Below are 24,940 nucleotides of genomic sequence, written 5' to 3'. Positions count from 1 at the left end.
CCCTCACAGGCCTGGCGGCCCCAGGCTGCCGCTAACCTGACCCTCGCATTGCTGCAGTCGGGCCTGCACGGGGAGGACGCCAGGCTGCCCCAAGACGGAGGCCGTTGAAAGCGCGTGGGGAGGTCGACATGCCTCACTGTGGGCGGCCGCCCACGCGAGAGACGAGGCAGGGGTGGGGCACTGCCACACGCCGCAAAGGAGCCCTTAACCCATGGCTGGACCAGGCCCCATCTCTTCAGCGAAGCCCCCTCCCCAAAGATAATGCATTGAGGCCTGACCATGTGGCCTGGCTGATCTAGGGGGCTCTTGTGCAGCACCGGGCGATGCCGGCGAGATGGGGGTGCATCTCCCCCCAGCGCAGCCGGGGAAGGGTTAACATGCAGCCCAGCCACGACTGGGTGACATGTTAACCCGCAAAGCAGTATCTGAACTTTCGGCTGGAGGATCACGGGTTCCCTGCAAACCGGCCTTACCAGGCGCTGCTGACAGCCGGCTCCTTGCTACCGTGCGCTGGAGTCACTCGCTCGCTGCGGCAGTCACATGCTCCCGCCCGCTTGGCCCTGGCTTGAGGGAAAACCCCCACGCTGCACTGCAGCTCGCTGGGCCATGCTGGACTGAGGGAAAACCCCGGCGTGGCAACTGCGGCTTGCTGGGACCGGCCCCGAAGTCGCCGAGGGCTGGGAGGCGAGCTGGCCTGCAGCCTCGCTGAGCCGCTGAGCCCGGCCCCCTGCTCGGTGACGGGGTGGTACTCGGCAGGAGCCCCAAGGCCATGGGCTGCCCGGAGACTGGGGTTGGGCAGGGACCAGCCCAGCACCCGTGGGGTCAGCCAGGGAGGGAGCAGGCCCTCACTCTGGCGCCCACCGGGGCCACGCGCTGCCCGGGGAGATGCAGATCTCTCTGGCAGCGGCAGGTTTGTTCAGCGCAGGCCTGGGGCTCTCTGCGCACCCCTGCGCGTTTGACTGCTGGTCTGTCCTGCTGTGGGCAGGCACGGGGCCAGGGCTGCATATTGAATTGCAGCATTCAGCAGTGGGAGCAGTGAGGCATGACCCCCAGGGCCTCCCTCGGCACCTCCTAATGCCCCTCGCGGGCTCCCCGCCGGGCAGCACCAACCCCCAGTTCCGTGGCTGGAGGGTGGCTGGGGGGTGGGGGTGGGGGCGGCAGCGCTAGCAGGGGAAGGCGTGGGCGGTCACCCTTCTGTCCAGGTCCTCCCACCACCCCATTTCTCAGACCCTAAACTCTCTGGGGCCGAGTCTGCAGCTTGGTTTGTACTGCCCCCTGCCCAGCGGATGTGTCCCTATGACTCTTCCCCTCTCCCCAAGCTGGGCTGAGCGAGCCGGACTATCTCCAGCCCCTAAGCAGAGACGAGATCCAGCCCCTGGCGTCAGAGAAGATGCCCCCACCCCCTTCTGCTGGGGAAACAGCCTAGGCGCCATTGCAAAGCACTGCCCGGACCTTCATGGCCACCGCTCCTTGCAGGGACTCCCTGGGGGCCTCTGACTGCTGCTCCCACCCTGCGGCCCAGGCTTCCCCGTCCCACTGCCCCCTTCCATTCCCCTAGGGCCAGGGACAGCTGCTTGATGCCAAATGGAGTCTGTGCTTCCCACAGAGAGTTGCCAGCCCTGGCTGCCAGCAGGGAAGGGGCCTGCGCCCGGTCTCTGCCCACACAATGCTGCGCATGCAGGTGAATTGTTTACAGGAACCCAGAAAATAACTGCAGGGCCGCAGCCTGGGAGCGAGGCAGCAGCTGGCCACAGGAGGGTGCAGGGCATAAGCCCCTGCGCCTCCAGCTGGCAGCAGCGTCAGGCTCAGCGGGCAGAGAGCTGGCCCTTCGCCCCCGTCCCAGCGGCTCTGAGCCGATCAGAGCGAGCCGGAGGCCACGCACCCCTCGCGGCGGAGCCGGTGATGACGTCCTGTAGCAAAAGGCACCTTCCTCGGTGGCTGCTGAGCGTGGGAGCTGAAGCAAGGCGAGAAATCCCAAGTTGGGTAACACAGGAAAGGGCTGACGGGTGACACCTTTCGCCCACACACCTGTGAAAGGCCGGCCTGGCGGGAGCCTGGGGGGAGTGGGTTTGAGAGAGGCTGCAGCGGCGGGCGCTGAAGGGCCAGGGACCCACATACTGGGCATCTAGCAGGGCCTGCATTGGAGCAAACAAAACACAAGTCCCTGCCTTGTCCCCCACCCCGGGGCCAGTGGCAGACACACCTCCCCCGTCACGAGGCCCCGGCCCTCTGACAGGGCTCAGTGCAGGCATGAAACAAACGCAGCATGGAAAGAATGTGAAACTCGCCTTTGAGGCGGCCGCTAGCCCAGGGACTTCCTGGCTGCCATGCCCTGGTGCAGGAGGCTGGAGCCAGCCAATCCAGGCATTACATGTCAAACGCGGCCTGAAGGGGCACCAGGGGAAGATAAGGGAGTTTTGTGGGCAGGAGAAGGGGGGCTCGGAGATTGGGATCTCAGCTAATGTAGGAGCAGAGGTTTTCAAAGTCTTTCTGCTGCCGGGGAGCAAGGGCAGGGGGTGGAGAACCAGGCTGAGGCCACTCCGTCGGCAGCTCTCTGACGGGGGCAGCACCGCGGGGGCTGCTCTCTGAGCCATAGCTGGCCCTGGCTGGATTCACTCGCTGGGCGCAATGGAGACAAGGCCGAACCTGGCTTTAAACTGCTGCTGGGGCTACACCAAGGAGCGAGCGCTGTGGGAGAGACCCAGAAAGGGTTTGGCTCCATTAGGAGTTTCAGGCCTAGCGGCAGTAGACTCAGGCTGCTCAGACACGAGGCCTCTGGGCCAAGGGCCACCCCAGGGAGCCGGCCACTCCTGAACAGGGGGGTGGAGCTGCTCCGCTTTATCCCAACCCCCTTTCAGGAGGCGATACCCAAACAAGCATCTCCCACCTTTCTGGGGGAGGGGGTTTGCTGCCCCCTGTGCTCTGCGAGCCTCACTCCTAGCAGTTCAGCGCAAAGGGCCCATAGCTGCACCCCGACTAAAGGACTCACTAATCTAGAGAGGCCAGCAAACCGCCTCCCGGCTGGCATGCAGCTGCTCACTTCTCTGCACTCTGGCAAAGTAAAGAGGGGAGGGATAGCTCAGTGGTTTGAGCATTGGCCTGCTAAACCCAGGGTTGTGAGTTCAATCCTTGAGGGGGCCACTTAGGGATCTGGGGCAAAAATCAGTACTTGGTCCTGCTAGTGAAGGCAGGGGGCTGGACTCAATGACCTTTTGAGGTCAGTTCTAGGAGATATATATAACTGGAGATATACCTATATATTAACACTACTGCACCATTAACCTCCATGTCTTACCCCCATTAAATGCCATCTGGGGAAGAGAGACTCTGCAGACCTGGAGTTCCAGCTCTGCGTGGAGGGCAAGGGCATTGATCTCTGTGCGTTAGAAGAATGTGCGCTCATGTTTCTGAAACGCTGTGGGATCGAGGACTAGAAAGCGTTACCTAGTATTATTGACGTGCGCAGAGAATCAAGCTGACTTTGAGAACCTAATACAAAGTGATCCTTGTAGCTGGTCCCCTCAGAGGCTTATCCGGGGAATAGGCCGGATTGCGATGCCTTCAGAAGGGGACAGATCCCAGGAGACAGGCAGCGGCAAGCAAATGAAAATGAGCATCTTTAAACATCCTTAGTACTAACTGACATTGCCTCTAAATTGCAGTGGCCACAGCAGAGCTATTTAGCAGCAATTTCATGTCATCCACCTTGTGCCGCCAGCGTGCTGTTTTGCAAAGAGCGTACGGGTTTTGTGCTTAGCCCTTTTTAAACCAGCAGGTTCATGACCTCTAAATAAGTGGCCCTTGGACAGGTCACTGCTGACCCAAGCCAGACTGCTTCTGTCCCCAGGAGACGGCAAGGTTCAGCAGCTAATGTCTGTCAGAACTATGCACTCCCTCCCCTAGGTTAGGAAAGTCAAGGTAGAGCAATGCTACTGGCAGGTTAGGAATGTGGCAGTTGCTATGGGGAAGAGGTCATTGGTCCAAGGAGCCTGGCCTCCCAGCGATGGCTGGGGATACAGGGAAAGGTGCAGCCCCATGCCTTTAACACCGGTCACCAGCTTCGGGAACATGCTCCCCTCCCAGTGGCATTATCAGCCAAGATACCCAAGCAGCAAATCAGGCCATTTCTTTTTGGCAAGATCCACTTTTTGTTTTGGCCTTCAAACACCAAGGCAAAAATCTTTTGATCTGGCAGTGAATGAAACAAATCTAAGAGCAGCCAGTCAAACCCGAACTGCCAGCAGATTTTGGGAAGAGCCACTTGGGCTGTGACCATCTCCTCAGTCCAACCTAGCTTGAGTGGCATCCCCAGACTCTCTAACATAGGGCCAGGGAAGGCAGGAAAACAGGAGTTAATTCCAGAAGGCTGGTGTCTCCCCGCATCCCTCCGCTATGACTGTACTTGTTATTGTCACTAGTACAAGTGCTGTGCGTCAGGGGAAAGTGGCAGACATGCAGGAGACTCTCGCTTCCCAGCTGACGGGCTAGCCAGCAACTGAAATATTGCTCCTGGCCTGTGTTCTTTTGGGTCTGTTTGCTGCTGAGCTCGGAGTTTCATCTCACAATTAAACTTAGGTATCACTGTACTAGGGCATTGAATTCAAACGCCCCTCACCCTCTCACTTGCCATTAGATCACAGCTCATCACCAGGGAGCCTAGTTTTCTGAGAGAACAATAAAATGAAACACTGAACTTTTATAGAGAGGTATCAGTTCAATACCTTTTTATTGAAGGTTATTGGAGCCTCCATTATCTGGCTCTCTGTATTAACTGAACCACCAGCCACCTGGGGCTGACAGTGGCAGGCCTCGGGTGGTCAGCCCCACCCCTGTCAGAGCCGGGCAGCTGGTGGTTTGGTTAATATGGAGAGACGGATAATGGAAGCTTGGGTAAATGGGGTTCTAGGGTATGTTTTTTCATAAAATGTAACAATAAAAAATTCTCTGTAAAAACGCAAATTCTGCCTTTTTCGTTGGCAAATGCATTTCTAGAATCCCTGCTCATCACTAGAAGTAGTGGTGGCTTCTCCCTTGTCTGATGTCCTTCACCCCTTACTCGATCGTGCAGCAAACACCGATGATGCTAAGTTTGTGACATCAAATTCGCTCTCAAAGTAGTACAGCAGGGTCAGGACAGGAAGCACAATCTGGTGGTTAAAGGACTGGCCAAAGCACCATGAGTTCTGGGATTCTCTCAAAGCTCTACCACTGATTTGCTGTGTGAACTTGGGTATGTCACTTAGTGCCCGGGCCTCAGTTTCCCCATCTGAAAAATGGGGATAGTGCGAACTCCCTGCACTGGAAGTTCCCTGGGAGTTCTGCAAGGGTTAAACAATACAACTGATCTTCAATGGAAGTTCTGGCTGGAGCCCAGCATTTATAAGGCACTACGAGCCTCCAGAAACAGCTCTGGAGCACAAGATGCGCCAGCACTAGGACGTTAACGCTAACATTAAGCAGCAGCCCAGCCGTGGCAGGAGCTCACATTCAAACAAAACCTACAAGCAGCAATGGCAGTGTTGGAAGATTAAATGGCTGTGTCACTTGACCGCACTATACTACGCGGGGAAGTCAACCTGGCTGAAGAGCTTACAGACAGAGGGAAGAAATACCCAAAGAGACGAGGGCAGGTGCCCAGAGACCACGGTGAGGGGTCCACGCTGGGATCGTTAAGAGAACAAAATAGATAGGAAGAACTGTTTATCAAAATACTTTATTTCAGGGAGACCCCTCAAAAAAAGACCCTCCTCAGACAGACATCCCAACAATACCTTTGCTTTTTTTTTTTTTTTTAAATCAACTAAAACAATCTGATGCTTAAAATAAAAGACAGGTCATAGTTCCCAATCAGACTTTAGTCAAGAATATATATATATTTGTTTTGTTCCTGGGGGAGGGAGGGGCAGGGGAGAGAAGATGATGTTGCCAGTAGTTCACAGCGGTTTTCGGTTCTCTCGTTACACAGTATATAGAACTGCATTGCTGAAGACACTCAACACACAGCAAGGCTAACTAGAAGAATACAACTTATGGCTAGCAAAGAGGGGAGGGACGGGCAGAGAGAGAGAGAGAAAGTGAAAGTATCCGACAGGGCTGGAATTTGGAGTCCTCTGTGCATAATTTACAGGGAAAACGTGGCGGTGTGGGCCTCCATCGTGGTGCCGGCTTGGTCTGTCTTGCATGGCTGATGCAGAGAGGGGATTATTCCCTGACTCTCCACCGTACGGGTTAGGAGCCAGAGTGAGTCATCTCGTCTGTGGGATTTTTCAGCTGACAAACTTTTTTTTTTTTTTTTTTTTTTAATTTTTAAAAAGAATTGCAGCCAAAATCAGACAGAACTGCAAAATCCAGAGTGGCCGCTTGTTATACTATTTATAAAAACATAGAAGAGTCTCGAATCCAGGTGGAGACAGAGCTCTGCACACATTGGACTATACTTTCCCAGGGATTTTGGCCCGTTTACGAGCAATGGCGTCTTCCACGGCTTTCAGCTGCTTCAGGAGCTCCTCCCGCCGTGACAGCGTGCTGGACTTGCCTGATTTCGCACTTGCAGCTGTTGGGCCTGGCTCGGTTGCTTTGCCTGGTACACTTGTGACTTTGCTGGAACTCTTGGACTGGGGCGACAGCTGGCGTTTCCTATAGGGTGGGGGAGAGAAAAAGCCAGAATGCGGTAAGAGGGGATTGATGGGTAACCGAGGGGGCTCCCCCCTCCTGCATGGGCAGCTCCAGATCAAGTGGTGTTGGAACAGCAGCAGCGGTTAAATAGCATGGCACATTTTCCCAGTGCTGCAGAAACATTAATGAAGCAATCAGGTTTTCGCTGGAGGAAGCTGCTCCCCTGCTTTAACGGCTGGCGGAAACGAATGAGTTTTAGGATTCAAGTGGCAAGTACGGTGGAGTTTAAACCACCACCCTCATGACTTTTCCTGCAGCAGCAGCAAGCCAGAGGCCTAGGTCAGCACTCCAGCATGCTAGGAGCAGAGCAAACACACAGGACGGGTCCCTCCCCCAAGGAGTTTACAAGCTGCTTTGAGATAAGGGACAAGTGACTGTACCAAACAAAAGGGGGGGAGGAGGTGGGGGAAATCACATGAGCTTGATGGCTCCACAGAATCCCCAGCTGAATGAACTCAGCTGCCCCACCTAACCATCCACACTGCTTGGCTTTTTCCAGGCCACCGGCGGAGGTGGAGTTCAAAGAGGCGAGTCACACTCTTTATGGACTGCACCCCACTTCCTTCCCTGCTCCCACCTACCCGGGGCCACAAAAATCCAGAGGAAACCCCCGGCTATTAGGCAAGGCAGTGATGACAGACAGAAGCCAGGAAATGCTGTCACCTGTCCCACGCCCCCCCTTGCAGGGATTGACGAACAGTGTATATAGTCCTTGGAATTGCACAACGTGCACATGACTGCAGTGCCCAAGCTCAGCGGTTCACACGCCAAGGGTGCAATTTGAGCCTCGCCTCCCTCTTTCTGGCAGCTGTCCCGTGGGGTCACACTAGTGCCACTCGGACTGAGCCACGACCGTTTGTGTAGCTGCTTCTGGCAATCTGACAGCACCATGTCACATGAGTGGTAAGACTCACTACCCAGGTTACAGAGACAGGCTGGTAATCCTCCTTAAACTGAGCAACTCCTCACTTGAAGCCCTTTGACATTAATCCCTGGCAGGCATTTCAAATGTGAACTGAAAAGCATTTAAAACCTCAAACCCAAGTTCCGGAAGAGCTCTGCCTGACTGTCCTTTACTCCCTGGCCAGTCCCCGAGCTCAGGGTTCTTGTGATTCCCTTGCCCAGCTGACAGTGTTACTAACCCATCAGGAAGAGGGTTAGGAGCTAGCGATGCCAGCTCCAGACAAAGCAGGTACCAATGCTCAGCTTCGCCGTTACAGCTTAGAAAGAACCCCCTGGTCACAGCAGTCGCCGGTTAAGGAGGAAGGCTGGGCTTGTGGTTAATGCGCAGGACTGAGTTCTATTTCAGGCTCTGTCCCACTTGGCAAGCTTCAATTGTCCCGATCAGTGAAGGACCCCCCCACCCCCCCGGCACAGGAAGGCAAGGCGTGGGACAAGGCTGGCTGCATGTCCACAGAGATCTCTGAGGGAAGTGCTAGAGGAACGCAAAGCAGTGTTACCTGGCTCCTACCAGCATCGAGTTGGACAGAGGCCATCTCAGCTGTACCAGGGCCAGCACTCCCTATTTCGCTGAGCAAGGCATGGTCCTTACTAACTGAGGCAATGAGCCCCCTGGCACCACATCTCGGGTTCTGCTCTGCAACGAAGGTGGCATTTGCTCTGCACTGTTTCAGTTGAGGGACTACAGGAAGGAGAACAAGCTGGCACCAGAGCCCAAGGCCTGCACAGGCGTAGATGGAATCGGGGTCATTCACTCTAACTCCAACCAGCAGCCACATCTGGGCAGCCTACTCTGTTCTTTAAGTGGCTCAGCTTGTGCAAGATTAGCTAGCAGACATGGAGCGGTGCACACTGGCCAGGAGAGATGAGAGGTCACAACCAGCACCTGTAGCTAGGACTGACCCCACAATGGGACAGCTGGCGCAGGGAGCCCGCCCACTGGCTTCCATGCAATCTGACTCCGCCCTGCAAACTCCACCGGCTGCAGTTCACACTGAAGTAGTTGTATATAGTTAAGATCTTCACTGCTAGTACTTTGCATTTCCAGAGCACCTTTTATCCAAGGATCTCAATGTGCACTACAAATAGCTTCCTTGAAAGGTTCGAATTAAACCCATTTCAGAGGCAGGGAAACTGAGCCACAGGGGTGAAGCAACTGGTGTCAGGGCAGTAGCAGAGAATTCCTTGCTTGTCAGTACTACCTTAAGCCACTCTATCGTCCAATTACATCCCCATCCTCCCAGTTTTCTTTAACAGACCATGAGTGAGGCTCTTGCTTCTCTCTACGGTGAGACCGCTAGAGAAGGGAAAGAGAGGTCTCCCTCCATAGGTCTGAGGCCAAACAGCTCTTTCCCTAGCCATCAAGCCAAGGCTTTTGCTCTTCTGCAAACCATGCTGGCCAAGAGATAACAAGTCACAGGTGGGAGCTGAGGCCAGGATAGGCACTGACCTGTCTGTCTGAGCAGGAGATGGTTTAGGGTTCTGGCCTCTCTGCCGATCTTGTTTGGGTGAAGAGATTCTCCCAGCCAGTTTCCTATCGCGAGGACCTATTGCAGAATGTAAAGACAAAAGGTTTTAGCCCTCGCATGACCCACGGAGTGTTACCAAAGCGCACAGGACCGCTTGGCCATTTTAAACAGAGCCTTTCCCTACATGGGCTAGGCTGCACCAGGGAAAGGAAAGGTCCAGCTGCAACTCCCGCAGCTCTGCAAAGAGACACGGCACTTGTGAGGAATAAGAGTCACCTAGGAGCGTGTGATGCCCAAAGCTTTGCCCTCTCGCCCTCCGCTGGGAACGTCAGCGAGTGCTATACCCTCTCTGCCTTCCAGACTGAGATCCTTCCATTGGCTCACAAGCCCCTGGGACATTTTATGTTTGCCTGTGAACGGCACGCATGCCCACAGCGCTATATACAAATGAATCACGAGGAGAGGCGAAGCAACCCAGTTTTGTTGTATTCAGGCAGTACGTTGGGTGCATTCTGGCACTGGGAGGGTTAGAACAGCAGTGCCTATTAGCCTGACATTCCCACATCCATCCAGCAATCCAAAAACTAAGCTAAAACGGCTCTTTGCATCACAGCTGGCTGAAGGCATGAATATCTGCGCTAGCTGCACTGTCTCACTGAGTCCTAGTGATCTTAAATCTAGCCAAATCCTCCAAGCCACCTTTGCAGTAGTGGGATGGGACAGGGTTATTAGCACTCTAAGGATTTTTGCTGGCTCCAAGCCACAGCCAACATAATACGCCTACGGTGAGAGCTCAAGGAAAATACCATCATGTGGCACAGCCTGCTTCTGTACAACACTCAGGGCAAAGGTGCAGCACCTCCACCATTGCCTGCTTCTTTGTTTTACATTAGCAAGAGCCAAGGCTGAAAGAAAGCAGGGTAATAGCTGGTTATCCGACAGGTTGCATCAACAGGGCCCTAACCACTATCAAGGTGCTAATGGACAAGTATACAAAGAGCTAGGTTACAGTGCTAGCAAGTTACAAGAGACAAGAAAGAGACTGCAGCCCTGGTGTATTTTTATTACCCTCCCAGCCTAGATTTTGTCACACACAAGTGGATGGAAGTGAGGGAAGTATCTATTTCACAGGAATTAAGCAGGGCTAATACCATGTTCCGGCCCCTCAACCTTCTGTGCCCCCCTTTAAAGTGTGGGGGCAACACCACGAGCGGGGAGAGAGCTGGAGACACGGCGGTTTCTAAAACCTGCCGACTCAAACAGCCGCATCAGTAACAGGCAGTGAGCGGACGGCAGGCCCGTGTGCGATGAACGTTTCCCCAGGACTCCCGGGAGACTCAAGCACGGTACTCCATCCTTGGTCGTCACTGACAGGAAGTGGGGGATTTTACAGCTAGTAACTGAGGCAAGATAATTATCTTGCTGTCAAATCCGAAGCGGAGACCAGGCACTGATAGCCCCAAGGTAGCCGGGGAGGCCAGCGCTATGCCCGCCCCTGGGGTTCCCCTCGCAGGGAATGACAGTTCCTGCTCCCCACTATATTCTGCCAGCGGGAGAGCATGGCGAACACCCCTGTGTTTCCTGGAGAAGACACAGCCCCGGTTTGGAAGGGGGTGTGCCAGCAGTTCATTTCTCCAGCTACTGGAGACAGAGGCACCGATCCCTTGGAATTTAACCTGCCGACAGCCCCGTGACCAAATGACCTCCCCTAGCAGTATGGGGCAGCAGTTTAACTGCTGCCCGCAGAGCTGCATTCAGGCCATGCCAGAGAGCATTTACCCTATCGCTGCATCTCTCAGATTCCTCACCTCTGTCAGGTGACAGGTTAACCCGTTTGGCTGGAGGAGAGCCCTGTCTGTCTTTGTCTGCTGGCTCGTATCTCTTCCTGCTTCCTTTGTCAGCCGCCTGAAATGGAAGGAAATAGATGATAGATCCAGATCCATCTCTATCCCGTAGAGAGGAAACTGCGGTAGCTGGGCGTGGGCATGGCAATGCTCCCACGCCAGCGACACATACTGCCCAGCACTTTAGGAGGTTTCCTTGAAGCAGGCTGGCAAACTGCCTCCCCGCGTACTTGAACAGCAAAGTGAGCCCTTGGAGTCACGTGCCGTTACAATGAAAGGGAACAGACGGCATTTCTGCTAACAGGGCATTTTACACCGAACCGCAGGAAGAAAGGAGCTGCATTTTGTCCGGTCCCTTTTGGCTTGGCTTAGGATGATGACAAGTATTAACAAGATCTAAGGGCCATGTTTTTCTCTAGGACACACCCCAACACAAGAGATGGGGGGAGTCTACCACCACATGATGTGATGCTGCAGGGTCTGTGTAACATTTAGTAAGTCATTTGTCATGTCCCCTTCACCAGAGAGGACCTAGCTTGCTTAACGAGCTAGCTGTCGGAATCCCATCACACAACACTCCTCACTGCAGTTGAGGGAGGAGAAGTCGGGGGAATGTTGCAAGCAGAATTCAGGATAGTAGAAAATGACCACTCAAAATTGAAATTATGCAGGTCACTTGGGCTACCTCCCTCCTCCAGCATGAAGCACCATGAGGATGAACCACCACATGTGGTTGGGATCTTAACCGTGCTTCTCAACCAAAGGACGGCTACCTCTAAGAGCACATTTTCTCCAAACGGCATGCTGGGGTATCAGGCCCAGCACTAACTACAAGGGAGTCACCCCTAATGAGCCACCAACTCCACCTTCTGCAGCCCTCAGCGCAGTCCTTTGGGGTCTCCACATTCATGCACTGACCCATGATCACTTTTAGAGCCAGCCAGGCTAAGGAGAGCTCATTCCCAAGGCAGGGTCAGCACCCTTACGCAACAAGAGTCAACCCCATAGAGATCATACAATATCAGGGTTGGAAGGGACCTCAGGAGATCATCTAGGCCAACCCTCTGCTCAAAGCAGGACCAATCCCCAAATCCCTAAATGGCCCCCTCAAGGATTGAACTCACAACCCTGGGTTTAGCTTGGCAAGGCTCAGACAGAGGCAGGAGAAGCTGCAGTGAAAGGCACCACATGCGACCCTGCCTAGCTCAGGAGATCTCACACTGAGATCTCAGGCCACGGTGCTATATGGCCACAGGTCTAAAGAATGTGGCTCAGGGAAAGCGGGCAAGAGCCCCTGATGGGGTAGGAGGAATGTGCCCCAGGGAAGCTTCCAACACAGCCAGAAGTCAAGACATCGTGTACGCTGCCCAACAGGTTCTGTCATTTGTCCGCTTTCCAGAATCAGGAGAACTTTGGAAGCAATTGCAGACATACCCAGCAGAGCTCTCCTCAGCAGGATGGCAGCAAACGCTCCTCCGCAGGCCAGAGAGCCAGCAATGGCCCCGTTCCCCCACCACTCTGAAACACCGTCCGAGAGCAGTCACCCCACCTCTCACCTTATTCAACAGGGTCAGTTTGATCTCCTTGTGGGCACTGAATCCCCCCTGCTGAGGCTGGGGCAGTGGGGGCTGCTGCGGTGGGAGAAGCTGCTGCGATTTACTCGCTTGTGTGGGTTTTGTTGATTTCAGGGGCTGGGCAGGCACCTCCCGTTTCCGTTTCTCCTCTTTAACACTGTCTTCTTTTTTCGATTTTCCTGCTGAAACCAGAACCCCAGTGTCAGCGACGCGCAATAAATCCTGCCCTGCCTTTTAAAAAAAGGCTCAAGGAGGGAAGGCGCTGCAGGGACCCATGCTGGCTAGCAAAGCCGACGGCACCCAGATTAAAACCGGTAGAAAGCCAGAATTCCCCAGGGGAGAATAGTTAACGTATTAGCAGACAAGGAATGAGAAGCTCTTGCATCAGACCGTGATGGGGTCTCGAATGAGCAAACGGGGAATTTATGAGAGGAAATAACAGTCTCCCAGGAAGAGAGAGCGGCACTGGCTTGTCATCTCAGAAGGGTGGGAGTGAAAACAGGGTGGGCAATGGCAAGATGAAGGGGGAGCGTGCACCAAAGCACACACAGGGTTCGTGAGGACCCTTCTCGGACAGGCAGCCGAGCAGACATGACAACGGTACAGAAATGATACACAAGTCTTCCTGCTCAAGCTCGTCACCGCTGCCTTCTCAGCACTCGTCCAGGGTGAAGCCTTTGCACTCTCCCAGTCCATATCAAACCATAGTTGCTCCCCATACTTTTATCTACCTCCGTGTAATGCAGAGGCGGGCAAACGTTTTGGTCTGAGGGCCACATCGGATTTCGTAAATTGTATGGAGTGCTGGTTAGGGGAGGGGGTCGTGGCCTGGCCCCCACCTCCTATCTGCCCCCCCAACCCTCCCTATTCCCTGATGGCCCCTCTGGGACCTCTGCCCCATCCACACACTCCCACTCCCTGTCCCGACTGCCCCTAGACCCTTGCTGCCCCATCCAACCCCTCCTCTCAGTCCTGATGGACCCCCGGGACCCCTGCCCCATCCAACCCCCCCTTCTCCCTGTCCCTGACTGCCCCCCGCTGCCCCTCCAACCCCCCCTCCTTCCTGACTTGCCCCCCGACCCTTGCCTCCATTCAACCCCGTTTCCCCCTGACCACCATCCACACTTCTGCCCCCTGACCACCACCCCGAACTCTCCTGCCCTTTATCCAACCTCCCCTGCTCCCTGCCCCCTTACCGCGCTGCCTGGAGCACCGATGGCTGGCGGCGCTGGAGCCGGGCCACGCTGCCGCCGCCACCACGAAGCACCGGGTCAGGCCGGGCTCTGCAGCTGCGCTGCCCCAGGAGCTCACAGCCCCACCACCCAGAGCATTGTGCCGGCGGCGGAGTGAGTGAGCTGAGGCTGCGGAGGAGGGGGGACAGCAGGGGAGGGGCCAGGAGCTCGGGGGCCGTCGTTTGCCCACCCCTGGTGTAATGGGTTTCATGCTGTTTGCCATATCACCAAGTGAGCTCTCTGCAGATCTCGCCCCACCCCGTTCCTTCATTCTTAGGATACCTCTACCTTTCTTCTGCTGGGCTGGGGTCAGGGATCGGGAACTGGCTGACGACACTGGACTGGCCAGGTCAGCATACATGTCTTCTGAGTCCGCGCTGCGTATGGAACTGCTACTGGAGGAGGCACTAGAGACAGAGGAGACGCTGCTCACGCTCAGGGACCTGGAAAACAGACACACACACTCAACCTCTGGCAGCAGAGAACACCGCGAGGCTGTCTAGCATTCACACGAGCGCCTTCTCTCTGACTCCCACACCGCACCGGAGGAGCCGTCTGTCACAAGAGCTGCAAAGGGGAGTGGTACTCATGACAAGACAAGAAGGTTGTCTGCATCTCCGGAGGCAGGGATGACATTACCCCCTCAAACTTGCTGTCAGATGCAAGATGACAAAAACCTTCAATGTAATATTATACTCAGAGACACTTCTACAGCTTATTCCTCCACAGATATCAATAAAGCAAGAACTAGGGTGAGCCCTTGACTACATGTTTCAGAGATACAGTGCAGGTCAAGAGTTTCCCCATATCATTCATGCTGCCTGATATACAAGTTGCCTGATTCTTATTTACCAAGGAAGCTTTAAAAGACATGGAGTCTCCAAAAACTACATCCCAGAGGACACCAAGTTCCCTTTTTGAAGCACCACAAGACCACAGAGATGGAAAGAACAGCACAGGGGAGGTGGGGTATTGCAGAGGGGAAGATGGATGCTGCGTGATGACATGTTCTGCACAATTAAAATGCTGTAGAACGACGACTATTTTTTTGATGCAGACTTTGTACTTTGCACTGGACCAGATAAAGATAAGATAGATCAAAGGTTTGGGGTCAGGGACTATCACAGGGAAATTCAAGGGAGGGCACATCACTTTAAAACAAATCACAAGCTCACAACTCAACAGTACCATGACAGAAGTGAGTTGTTAGAGGAGGCAGTGATGACCTGGTAACCCAGGAACCCAGGGATAGAATTTCATCTCCAAAGGAGGGTGTGGCTACAGATTTGTGTCAGCAGTCTGTTTTCATTTAGTACATTATTTCCTATGTTCAAAAAGTGCTTTGGTCCTGGAGTATCAGTGGGCAGAGTGCTCTGACTGTGTCATGCACACAAAGTTTTCACACTGCTGGGTAAAGCAGCATGGTAGTAAATATGAAGCCAGTTCTGTTTATGTTTCAGAAGGAATACCAGCACTCACTGTCCATCTCTGGCCTCACACCCTATCTGTGCTGTCTACAGTGAGCATCATGAGGCAGGGATCTTACTTGCAAATACCTGCAAAGCAGCAGGCTCATCATTTGGTGCTGTGTAAGTAACAACTGGAAAAGCAGACATTTGAAATTCTAAACATAAACTTTACAGTGGATTAAGTTAAAAAGAGAGCACCTGAGAGGCAGACGCACCCCTAGCCTCTCATATCAGCTTCTGAGGGCCTAATGAATCAGACAAGCATTTAATAAACATGCTTAAATTCCTGGGGGAAAAAAAATGTAGCCATTCAACCTTGTGGCTCTGCAGTGTACAGAGATGTGAATTGGCTCTGATTTGAATCACGTTCTGTTCCATTCTATAAAGGTTTATATACCACACCCATCATACTACCCAAGGGCTTAAGAACTTTAGATAGAAAAAAAATGGTGCAGCCGCTTACAGAGTTGCAGAAAGACACTTGTGTATGAACAGGTTTCACAAGTTAATCTAAATATGCTTTTGAAGGGGACTCATTTCACTGGGCTTTTTAGGGAGCTAACAGACGCAGCACACTCATTCGCTTCAAAGAACTGAATGGTGTCTTGGGGTGAAATGTGTAATGGGAACCATTCTTGCAACCTTATTTGCCATTAACAGTGCAAAGCACCACCACTAGACAGATCTATTAGATGCTTTCTGATCAAGCAGAGCTGACATGCCAGGCATCAACCCTAAAGAGATCCAACAGTGAGATTTAGAGAAAAGTTTAGAATAGCAGCACTGTGTAATATGAATGCCTATTTCCTTATAATCCAGGGCACGTTAACGATAATTTCATTATTTCCTAGAATAAGCAACATGGCAGCTGTTACATTTTGAAAAATGAAAACAATGTTAAGACTCATTTATATACTCCGAGCAAATGAATCTTTCCTTGCACTGCATGCACCTGCTTGTAAGGTGGTTGCCTGCAATGTAAACTCTCAAATGTGTCAAGTACGACACTTGCACATAATCGGAGTCTGTTAACCCTGATGATCAAGTGTGAAACATAGTGCTTTACCTGGATTTTCTGGACCCAGATGGGGAGGGGGAAACTGAGGCAGACGTCGATCGGGAATGAGATCTGGAGAGAGACCGAGACAAGGACCTAGATCGGGAACTGGAGCCGCTATAGCTGCTGGCACTGCCACTGATGCTGCCACTTATAGTCCGCCTGCAACACAGATCAAAAGAAACCATTCTCATCTGATTCTACTCAGCAATAAAGCAAGGTTGGCTTTTTGTGCATTTGACCAATGGTGAGAAAGAGGCTTCCAATGCAGTTATTTACAAACACTGACTGACACTAGATCATACAGCAGAGAATTCAGTCTTGTCAATCAAACAGATTTCCCTGTCCTGGCCACGCAGCCCCACTTCTCAACAGCAGATATTTCGTGAAAGACTGAATGATGCTGGTTAGAGCCGGACACAGAACAGCACCTCTGTCCTGTCCTATTGCATCAGTAGCAAATGTTTCCTAAAAACAAAGGTGTAAAGTGCACAGGATTGTGGGGCTGGCTTGTAGCGTGAACTACAGAAATATCAAACTCATCTCTTGTTACTTAAAGTTTGGGGTGATGAGCTAATTGGAACTGATCTTCTAAATTATCACATTAGGGACAGTTTATTTCCTTTTCCTTCTGCGAACACTGACACCCATAACAGTCGCGCAAGGGATCACGCAGTGTCTAAGGACTCCTAAGAGTAACCTGTTCCAATAAAGGAACCATAACCCACTTTTCTAAGGGGAGAGGAATCCTAGCAACCAATCTTCACGTTTAGAGACAGAAGTAACTCAAACTTTCCAGTACTGTTCTCTAGTCACTATTAAGGAACAAGGTGACAGCGCCATTCAAAGCTAAGAATTGACCTAGGAAGCTTGTCATTGAAAGGAAAATAGAATTAGGGCATAGGACTTTATTTGTATTGATTTAAAACACCAGGATCTAGGAAAACTATTGTTTGCCCTCAAAGGACACATCAATTTAGTGAGGTCTGAGGGAAGTTCCACATTTTTTAAGTCACATTTTCTTCTGGGTTGGCGCAGTAGAAATCTTCTCTCCGAGCTTCCTTTGCTTCCTCAATGGCTGGACTAACCAATCAGCTGCTCTACGATGTGTTTTCCCTATAATATGAGAGTTTCCTATTGGTGCGATTCAAGGATTCCACCTGCTGTTCTCATTCAACAGGTCTCTAGAGGGATCAGCCTGGGTTTTTTATTGCACGCAAGTAATACGTTCTCCTCCTTTTCCAATTCCCTTGCTATCCCAGGGAACAGATTTCTCCTTTGAGTCAGAGTGAGTTCTTGGCTACTTCATCAATTAGCAATTACCCAACTCTCCATTTGTGCACATGATCAAATCCCTCTGCCCAGGTTCTCCTACCTCCTGGGAGGAGTCCTCGTTTGACGTTCCTTCCTTCTCGCCTCTCTATTATCCCCTGGTTTGGCTGGCTCTGGTGCAGCTGTTACAACTTTAGTCAATGGTGGTGGGACTGGAAGGGCAGCTACTTTCTTCACAGACTTCTCACTGCAAAGTTAAAATGGAGTTTTGATACTCTCGCGTATGATCAAACACCACGGGCATGTAACACGGGGATTTTCAGAAGCAACATATTTCCCACTACTGAAACATTATACAATTCCTGTTACCATGGCCTTTTGGAAAAGTCAACGTAAACCATATCTCACAGAAATATTCTGACACTACAAAGCCCCTTAACGAGGGCAGTTTATTGCATTCTAATATGAAAGTTTTTTTAAAGAGATCAGCTATTATATAAACAGTCAGTGTTCTGGTGACAACCTACTCCAGCAGTTTACAGTTCCACAAGTTCCCCTTGGAATTAGTATGATACACAGGTATCTGAAACAATCATCTCCTTACAAGTTTTGGGTCAGACTTTAAAGTTAGACACACACAACTAACTTGTGTGCAAATAACTGATTCATTTACCTGTAGTGGACGTTTGCATGCTAAGGTTGGTGCAAATGTATGCATCCATTTGTGCATGCCTCATTTTGAAACTCTGCTCCTAGACTTTTAGTCTTGCATTTTACAGTGTGCAGTGGTATATTATCACAAAAATAGTATACTTGTCCATTGCCTTTAAGCTTTTATACTGAACATACCAAACAGGAAAGGGGTCATTTCAGCACATTTCCAGCATTACTCTTCTTCAGGCCTATGATGAGCCAATCACTTACATAATAGTTGGCTACTGTCCAGCATTCGCTCTGATAGTGATGTCACACCCATTATTAACCAGGGGTGGAGCTGGCTGGCTGCAAAGGTTGTTAGTTTCTCCCTTTTGCTACCTATTTCATATTCTTATTTTATAACCTGCAGAACACAGATATTAAATATGTGCCATGTTCCACAGGGAAAAGAAAATGTGCCATTTTAGGCAGCTGGAGGGTTGCAATGCTGTTCAGCAGTAGATGCAATATTACCAGAAGAATACATATAAAGGCATCACTCCACATGGGACCCAATCCATAGAAGGCCCGTCATGGGCTCAGAAAAGTGAGTAAATACTGAATTAGAAATGGGCTGAAGTAGTCATGTGCCCTGCTGGAGCATTCAGCCCAACCTCCAAGTTGTAACTTTTGAAAAAATTTCTGTCACCTTTAAAAACAACGACCTCAGTACAGCAGAGAAACATTCCCCAGGATAACCACGTGTACTATGTTAGTGTGACAGAAGTGTGTGAAATACGAAACACAGGCCTATTAAAAAGAGCACGAGGGGTGACATAAGCTACTAAACAAATATTTAAGTTTACATAGCTATTGTGCTTGTGTTAATTCACGCTCAACATTGCAAAACAGACACACCTTAACTGCATACAGCTATATTTCCTCTCGCTAGTTTAATGATATGTGTAATACACACTAGCTTTAGTCACATGCTTTGTATCACGGACACCCTTCTACAAGAGTGTCATTCAGATTTCATATCTGTACACACCCAATTTACAAATCAGTGTGTGTGTACATATGTACCATTTACATACACCCATACACGTAGCTTGTGTACATGAACTATTCATACAATTGAGGGACGGCCATTTTTGCAACCCTACCCCTATGAGATAATTAAGAGAACACAATTAATCAAAGACTTAAACAAAAGTGTCAATCAATATAAACAACATTCTGTATTTACAGTTTTCAGTAGGGTGGTTGATTTCAGAACCAAAGATCAGGATCACATCCCGGGACCCTTTAAGGGCCAAGGTGAAAGTACAGTTCTAGGGCTGTCCTACACCATCTCTTCCAAGCAGACAAGAAGTCTTACCCTTTTCCAGCAGGTGGTGCAGGCTCCCCTTTAGCTTTCACAAGCGCTTTGTGTGGAGATGGTGTTGGGGAAGGAGAAGGGGAAGATGAGAAGGATCGCGACCTGGACAGTTTAAAAAAAAAAAAAAAGATTAGCTCTGGGAGGAAGAGAAGGGGTACATCATTCAACTCCGTCCCTGAGATTGCAGAAAGGTTCTCTCCCTTGTGGTCTCCAGGCATTTCAGGCGTGTGGAGTACCCTCTTATTTGTACCTTCTCCTTCCCTGGGTTAGGTGGCTGTATTGCACTGGCTACTTCTAGTGGGACTAAACTTGTTCTCTTAGTGTCATACCTGCCCTCCGCTCTAGATGCCAGTACGGGAGATAGGATTTCTGAGGGAAAACTGGATGTTAGCCAGAAAGTGACTAGCTCTAAGCTATTCCATATTAATGTTTGGGTCTAAGCCCTCTGTACTCCATTACAGACTTCAGGTCCACAGGCAGGTCCACCAAATGGGTTTTTATTAAGAGAGAAACTAGAGACTAGATCATGCTTGCAAGTGTGAATTCTATTTCAAGTCCTACGGATTCCTGCTCTGGCCCAGACACTCTAAATGCGATCTACAGTCACTTAGATAGGAGCAAAGAAAGGGGATGGCTCAAGCACTTGCAATTTCCTGACACGTTAGGGGAACAATCAAGCAGAGTATATCAGAGTCAAGAGAGCCAAGTGCAGAAGTTATTTCCTGGACTGGCACTGACAGAGTCAAGTGACTTGCTAGTACCATGGGGTGCTATAACTGACAACGATTGCAGCTCATATGAGTCACCTTACTACCAGGATTGAAAGTCTCTTGCAGCCTAACACTTCCCAGGGCCAGAAGATTAGTTTGTTTACACAACTTTTCCTTTAGATACCAAATGATCTTGGGAATATAGCTGGGAGTTTCATCACTTCCTCGCACAGTAGCAGCAGCCACGTTAAACGTGTCAGACTGATTGGTACTGTACAGGATGGCAGTGTTCTGCAACAAACGGAGGATGAAGCACAGGGGAGGAAAAAGTGAAAAGTTAATTCCCCTTTCCTCCCGCTCTCTCTAAGTGCTGGTGTCTATAAAGCAATTCCTTAATTGGGTGAAGAAGCTGGCTCAAATGACACACTTGTATTTTCAGTTCAATCCACTCTGAGGTTACATACGATTTCAACCCTAAAGAGGTGCTCAGGATGAGAGCAATTCCTCTTACTATTTTCATTCCTGATTTGGGGAACTATCCTGGCCCTCATCCAGTTTATGCAGTTGGCAAACTAATAAATATGCCGGCATTCTAACAGCACTAAGGCACAGAAGTGTCATTTCCAAATATCAAAACATCTTTCAGACAAATATGCACAGGCTGGTTCCTGTCAAAGACATTAATTCCTCTTCTTTAAAGGGAAATTCCAGTGCAGGATGAAAGAGAGTAATACATAAAATAATAATAATAATACCACCTAGCTCTGATATAGCACTTTTTATCAGCAGATCTCAATGCATTTCACAATCTTTAATGTATTCCTCCTCCTAACACCCCTGTAAAGAGCTAATCATTGAAAAACTCAGGGGCCTGATTTTCGAAGCCTGGCATATGCAACTGCACAATTACCACAACTGGACCGGAAAACCAGATATTTGCATGCACAAATGTACTGACAGACATAACTGGCCATCTGATTTCACAAATACCTAATCACAGATGCAACCCCAGAAACTCTGTGTGCGCACAATGGGTGTACAGTTGCAAACCCACAGTGCAGAAGAGGCAGACTTTTAAACAGCAAATAAAAAAAATAGTACCCTTATATGATGCAGAGTAGGGCTAAATCAGCTTCTCTATTTAAAAAGGGTGTGTGTGTGGGGGGAAAACAGATTTTAAAAATGGTTTATTATCACTCTATCATTTAAAAAGTTGGTTAATTTAAACAGTAACTTAACCAATTAACATTAATAAGTTATAGAATCTAGTTAACAACTTTGCAAGACTTTCATTTCCAGGTCTTTTGAACAGTGAAAATGATTCTTTCGGACCTACTGTGTATGACCGGGAGGTACAGAAAGTATCAGTGGGAAAGAAGCAATAAACAGCAGCATCCACAGAGAGAACACCAGGCCCATCCACTGAATGGAGCTATTTGGTGAGAAAATTTTAAACACTCTTTTGAAATAGAGGCAGCACATGGTGTGTAATTATTCCAGTATTTTAGTTCCCAGTAATTATCTTTATATGCTGATCTTGCTATTTAAGATCATCATTGGTTTGACTATTTTTGTTTCAGATACTGGTTTTGTATCTGCTTTTAATACCTGAGTAACACAAAGAAAAGATTTTAAAACTAAGCACCCTATTTATTTATTTTGGTGAGTAAAAGAAAGTTGCAGCTGTTGCGTTAGAAGCCAGAGAAACAGTACCTGGATCTGCTGCCTGAGAAAGAACTGTGTCTGGAAGAGTGACTAGAGTAGGAGCTGTAGGAAGAGGATCTGGAACGAGACCGTGAAGAACCAGAACCAGAATAGGAGGATGAGCGAGAAGACGACCTGGAAGAAAAAGATTAAAAACTCATTTTGGGGAAAACAAATTTTTCATTTTCAGTGCTCAGTTTCAGGGACTCTCCTGAACATCATTCAAACCTCCCATCCCATCTTCAAGACCAATCCAGGGGCATATTACCCTATAGATCTATAATCTCTCTCCCTGCACCCCACACCCTTCATTTCCTCCTTTGATGGAGAGCGCTCTCTTGCCACCACCACACCAGCCATCTGGAACAGGCTGACCACCTTCCTCTGCCTGAGCGACTCTCCATCCCTTTTTGGGAAAAGGCAGCTCAGAATCCAGCTCTTCTATGTGGTCTTCAACCATGTCACCACCAGCTTGTTCCCCGGTGGGCCAGGATGGCCTGACCACTGCTGATGTGAGCGGGGGGGAGGAATCCAGAGAACGCAGCAGTTCTTAAGACAAAAGGTATGTTGGGATTTATTTTACCAGCATTTTATACCTGTTTCAGACCCAAATCATATCAGTGTGGCGCGCTGGGTGTGTCTCAAGTCGCTTGAGGCCCTTTTTCTTTTTGGGAACCCAAAGTTCAAGTCTTTAAAGAGAGGCAGGCGCAAGTCTGTGCCCAAACTCTCCCTGATTCAGTACCTGCTTTCTATGGGGCTGTTCTGTCCTCTACGGCTCTGACTGACCCTGCTCCTGGGCTCCACAGTCTCCATGCTCCCAGCTTTTATCAGGCTCTCCGTCAGCCGTGAGAGCACGCCCTTCCTATCGCCAGCCCTCCCGCTGCTACCCCTGGAGTGAGCTAGGTTTGATTTATATGGGCCACAGACCCCACCCGCCAGGAGCCTTTGCAAGGATTAGTGATTAGAGCCAGCTGAACCTCATTCAGTTCTAATTTCCTGGGGTAGTCCACTACTTGCAGCTGCTTCTTGGAAGACTTCCCCTTGCTCCCAATGACAGTTCACTGTTGCAACCCACTAAGCTGTAACTAGGGTGACCAGATGTCCCGATTTTATAGGGACAGTCCCGATTTTTGGGTCTTTTTCTTATATAGGCTCCTATTACCCCCCACTCCGTCCTGATTTTTCACATTTGCTGTCTGGTCACCCTAGCTGTAACCCATGTGCCCCACACCTGCATTTACAATGACCAGTGCTCCAAGCCTCTCCTCTCCTGTTACCACCTGCTTGCACCCCATTCCAACTGCTATCTAGGTCTAGGAACGGTACATGAGAATATTAAATTGTGCTCTAACAGACCAGCAAGACTCCCAAGTGCCTGTTGAAATGGCTGCTGTATTGGACAGGTAACCATATCACAGGGATAATCCAAGGGAGGCTCACGCGTTAGCTCTCCCTCCGTCTCCCCTGCTTCCATTTACCTGGAAGAACCAGAGGCAGATGCCGATGACGCAGAGGTTTTCCGGCGTCTGCGTGCACGGCTGGGAGAGGCAGACATTCCAAGTTTCTTCTTAGGTGACTTGGATCGGCGCCATGGATCCTTCCATTCATCTGCTCTCTTGGACTGAGAGCTGGTGGTTGTAGTTGTCTCCTTTTCCTTCTTTGGTGGCTCAGGCTGACGGCTGGAAAATACACATGTTTTTAACTACCTGGGATTCTCCCACATGTATAAATATCTTCCAAGTGGTAATACAACGTAAAACTTGATGGCAGGGGAGACATTCATTTCTCAGGTTCATCTGTTTCACGGCTGCAGCCCCAGGCTCAGTCCGACAGGACTTTTGTACAGCAATTACACAGAACGCGGATCATTTAGGACAGGTATGCAGAGCAGCATTAGGCTTTTGTTCCATCCCTCCATATAGCATTACTGTCCGTTTCCAATGTCACTCTTTGATATACGCAAGGTGAGTGGTGGACATGGTGATAAACCATGACTTGACCTAGGTTTTCACACTGCGTCCATCACCATATCTGAGCATCTGACCGTGACTCTCTGCATTTATTCCTGAGACTTTGCTGCCCACTGCAGGGCCTGTTATTTGTATTTTGATAGCCCTGGCTGCCACTGTTAGGGACTGAACTGCCATTTTGTTAGATCTAGTACAGATGCATAGTATGAGTCAGTTCTTGCTCCAAAGGGCTTACAATCTAAACCAACAAATCAGAGGACAGAAGAAAGGAGGCATCAGCCTCTTTTTACAGATGGGAAATAGAGGCACAAAGGGTATGGCTACGCTGCAATTAAAATCCCACAGCTGGCCTGTGCCAGCTGACTTGGGCTGGCAGAGCTCAGGCTGTAGGGCTGTTTAACTGCAGTGTAGACGCCCGGGCTCAGGCTGGAGCCCAGGCTCTAGGACCTACGAGGTGGGAGGGTCTCAGAGTTGTGGCTGCAGCCCGAGTGGAACTAAACAGTCCCGCAGCCCAAGTCAGCTGGCATGGGCCAGCCGCGGGTGTCTAACTGCAGTGTAGACACACCTAAAGTGACTTGCCCCAAGGTCCCACGTGAAGTCTGTTGGCCCAGTTATCTCCCAGGGGGCTTGGGGAGATATCAAGGTGATGCTGGTTGTGTGTAATCTCCGGTGCAAAATCTACCACTTCATAACTGAATTTAGTCTACCAAGAATCTTATTTTAAACTGTCCAGGGACTGCTATATCTCAGAGACCAAGGTACCAAGATTACCAAGGATCTCAACTCAAGAGTGTTTCACCCGTCTACAGCATTTTAACCCCCACTCAAGAGCTTTTTGAAAGAAACCACCCACCAAATTCTCAAAAGACACAAAGTCACTGACTCCAGGTTCTGTTTCATCAGAGACAGCACATCCTCCACACTACGCACTGAGCATGAGCTTGGACTGAGTACACCCAAGAAAGCATACACCTATTGCCTAGACAG

At 50.3% G+C, this 24,940-nt stretch overlaps 1 protein-coding gene across 4 annotated transcripts in view; it reads right to left on the bottom strand.

The window, feature by feature from the left end:
• Window positions 1-5,697: 5,697 nt before the first annotated feature.
• ZC3H18 (zinc finger CCCH-type containing 18) overlaps window positions 5,698-24,940 on the bottom strand; it is a 60,977-nt gene continuing 41,734 nt past the window's right edge. For 2 of the 4 annotated variants that reach the window (XM_044987428.1, XM_044987430.1), the window contains exons 10-19: window positions 23,462-23,662; window positions 21,993-22,118; window positions 19,570-19,671; window positions 17,656-17,799; window positions 16,290-16,442; window positions 14,043-14,197; window positions 12,505-12,704; window positions 10,913-11,009; window positions 9,086-9,182; window positions 5,698-6,636 (exon numbers count right to left, since the gene is read on the bottom strand). In XM_044987428.1, coding sequence (XP_044843363.1) covers window positions 6,432-6,636; window positions 9,086-9,182; window positions 10,913-11,009; window positions 12,505-12,704; window positions 14,043-14,197; window positions 16,290-16,442; window positions 17,656-17,799; window positions 19,570-19,671; window positions 21,993-22,118; window positions 23,462-23,662 — 1,480 coding nt within the window. In that variant the 3' untranslated portion in view covers window positions 5,698-6,431. The remainder of the gene's footprint in view (window positions 6,637-9,085; window positions 9,183-10,912; window positions 11,010-12,504; window positions 12,705-14,042; window positions 14,198-16,289; window positions 16,443-17,655; window positions 17,800-19,569; window positions 19,672-21,992; window positions 22,119-23,461; window positions 23,663-24,940) is intronic. The other 2 variants (XM_044987429.1, XM_044987431.1) reach the window with 2 other exon arrangements.

The sequence above is a fragment of the Mauremys mutica genome, chromosome 14 (genome assembly GCF_020497125.1).
Source record: "Mauremys mutica isolate MM-2020 ecotype Southern chromosome 14, ASM2049712v1, whole genome shotgun sequence".
NCBI lineage: Eukaryota > Metazoa > Chordata > Testudines > Geoemydidae > Mauremys > Mauremys mutica.
The sequence above is the reverse complement of the archived record's forward strand: the minus strand, read 5'-3'. Positions and strand labels throughout refer to the sequence as shown.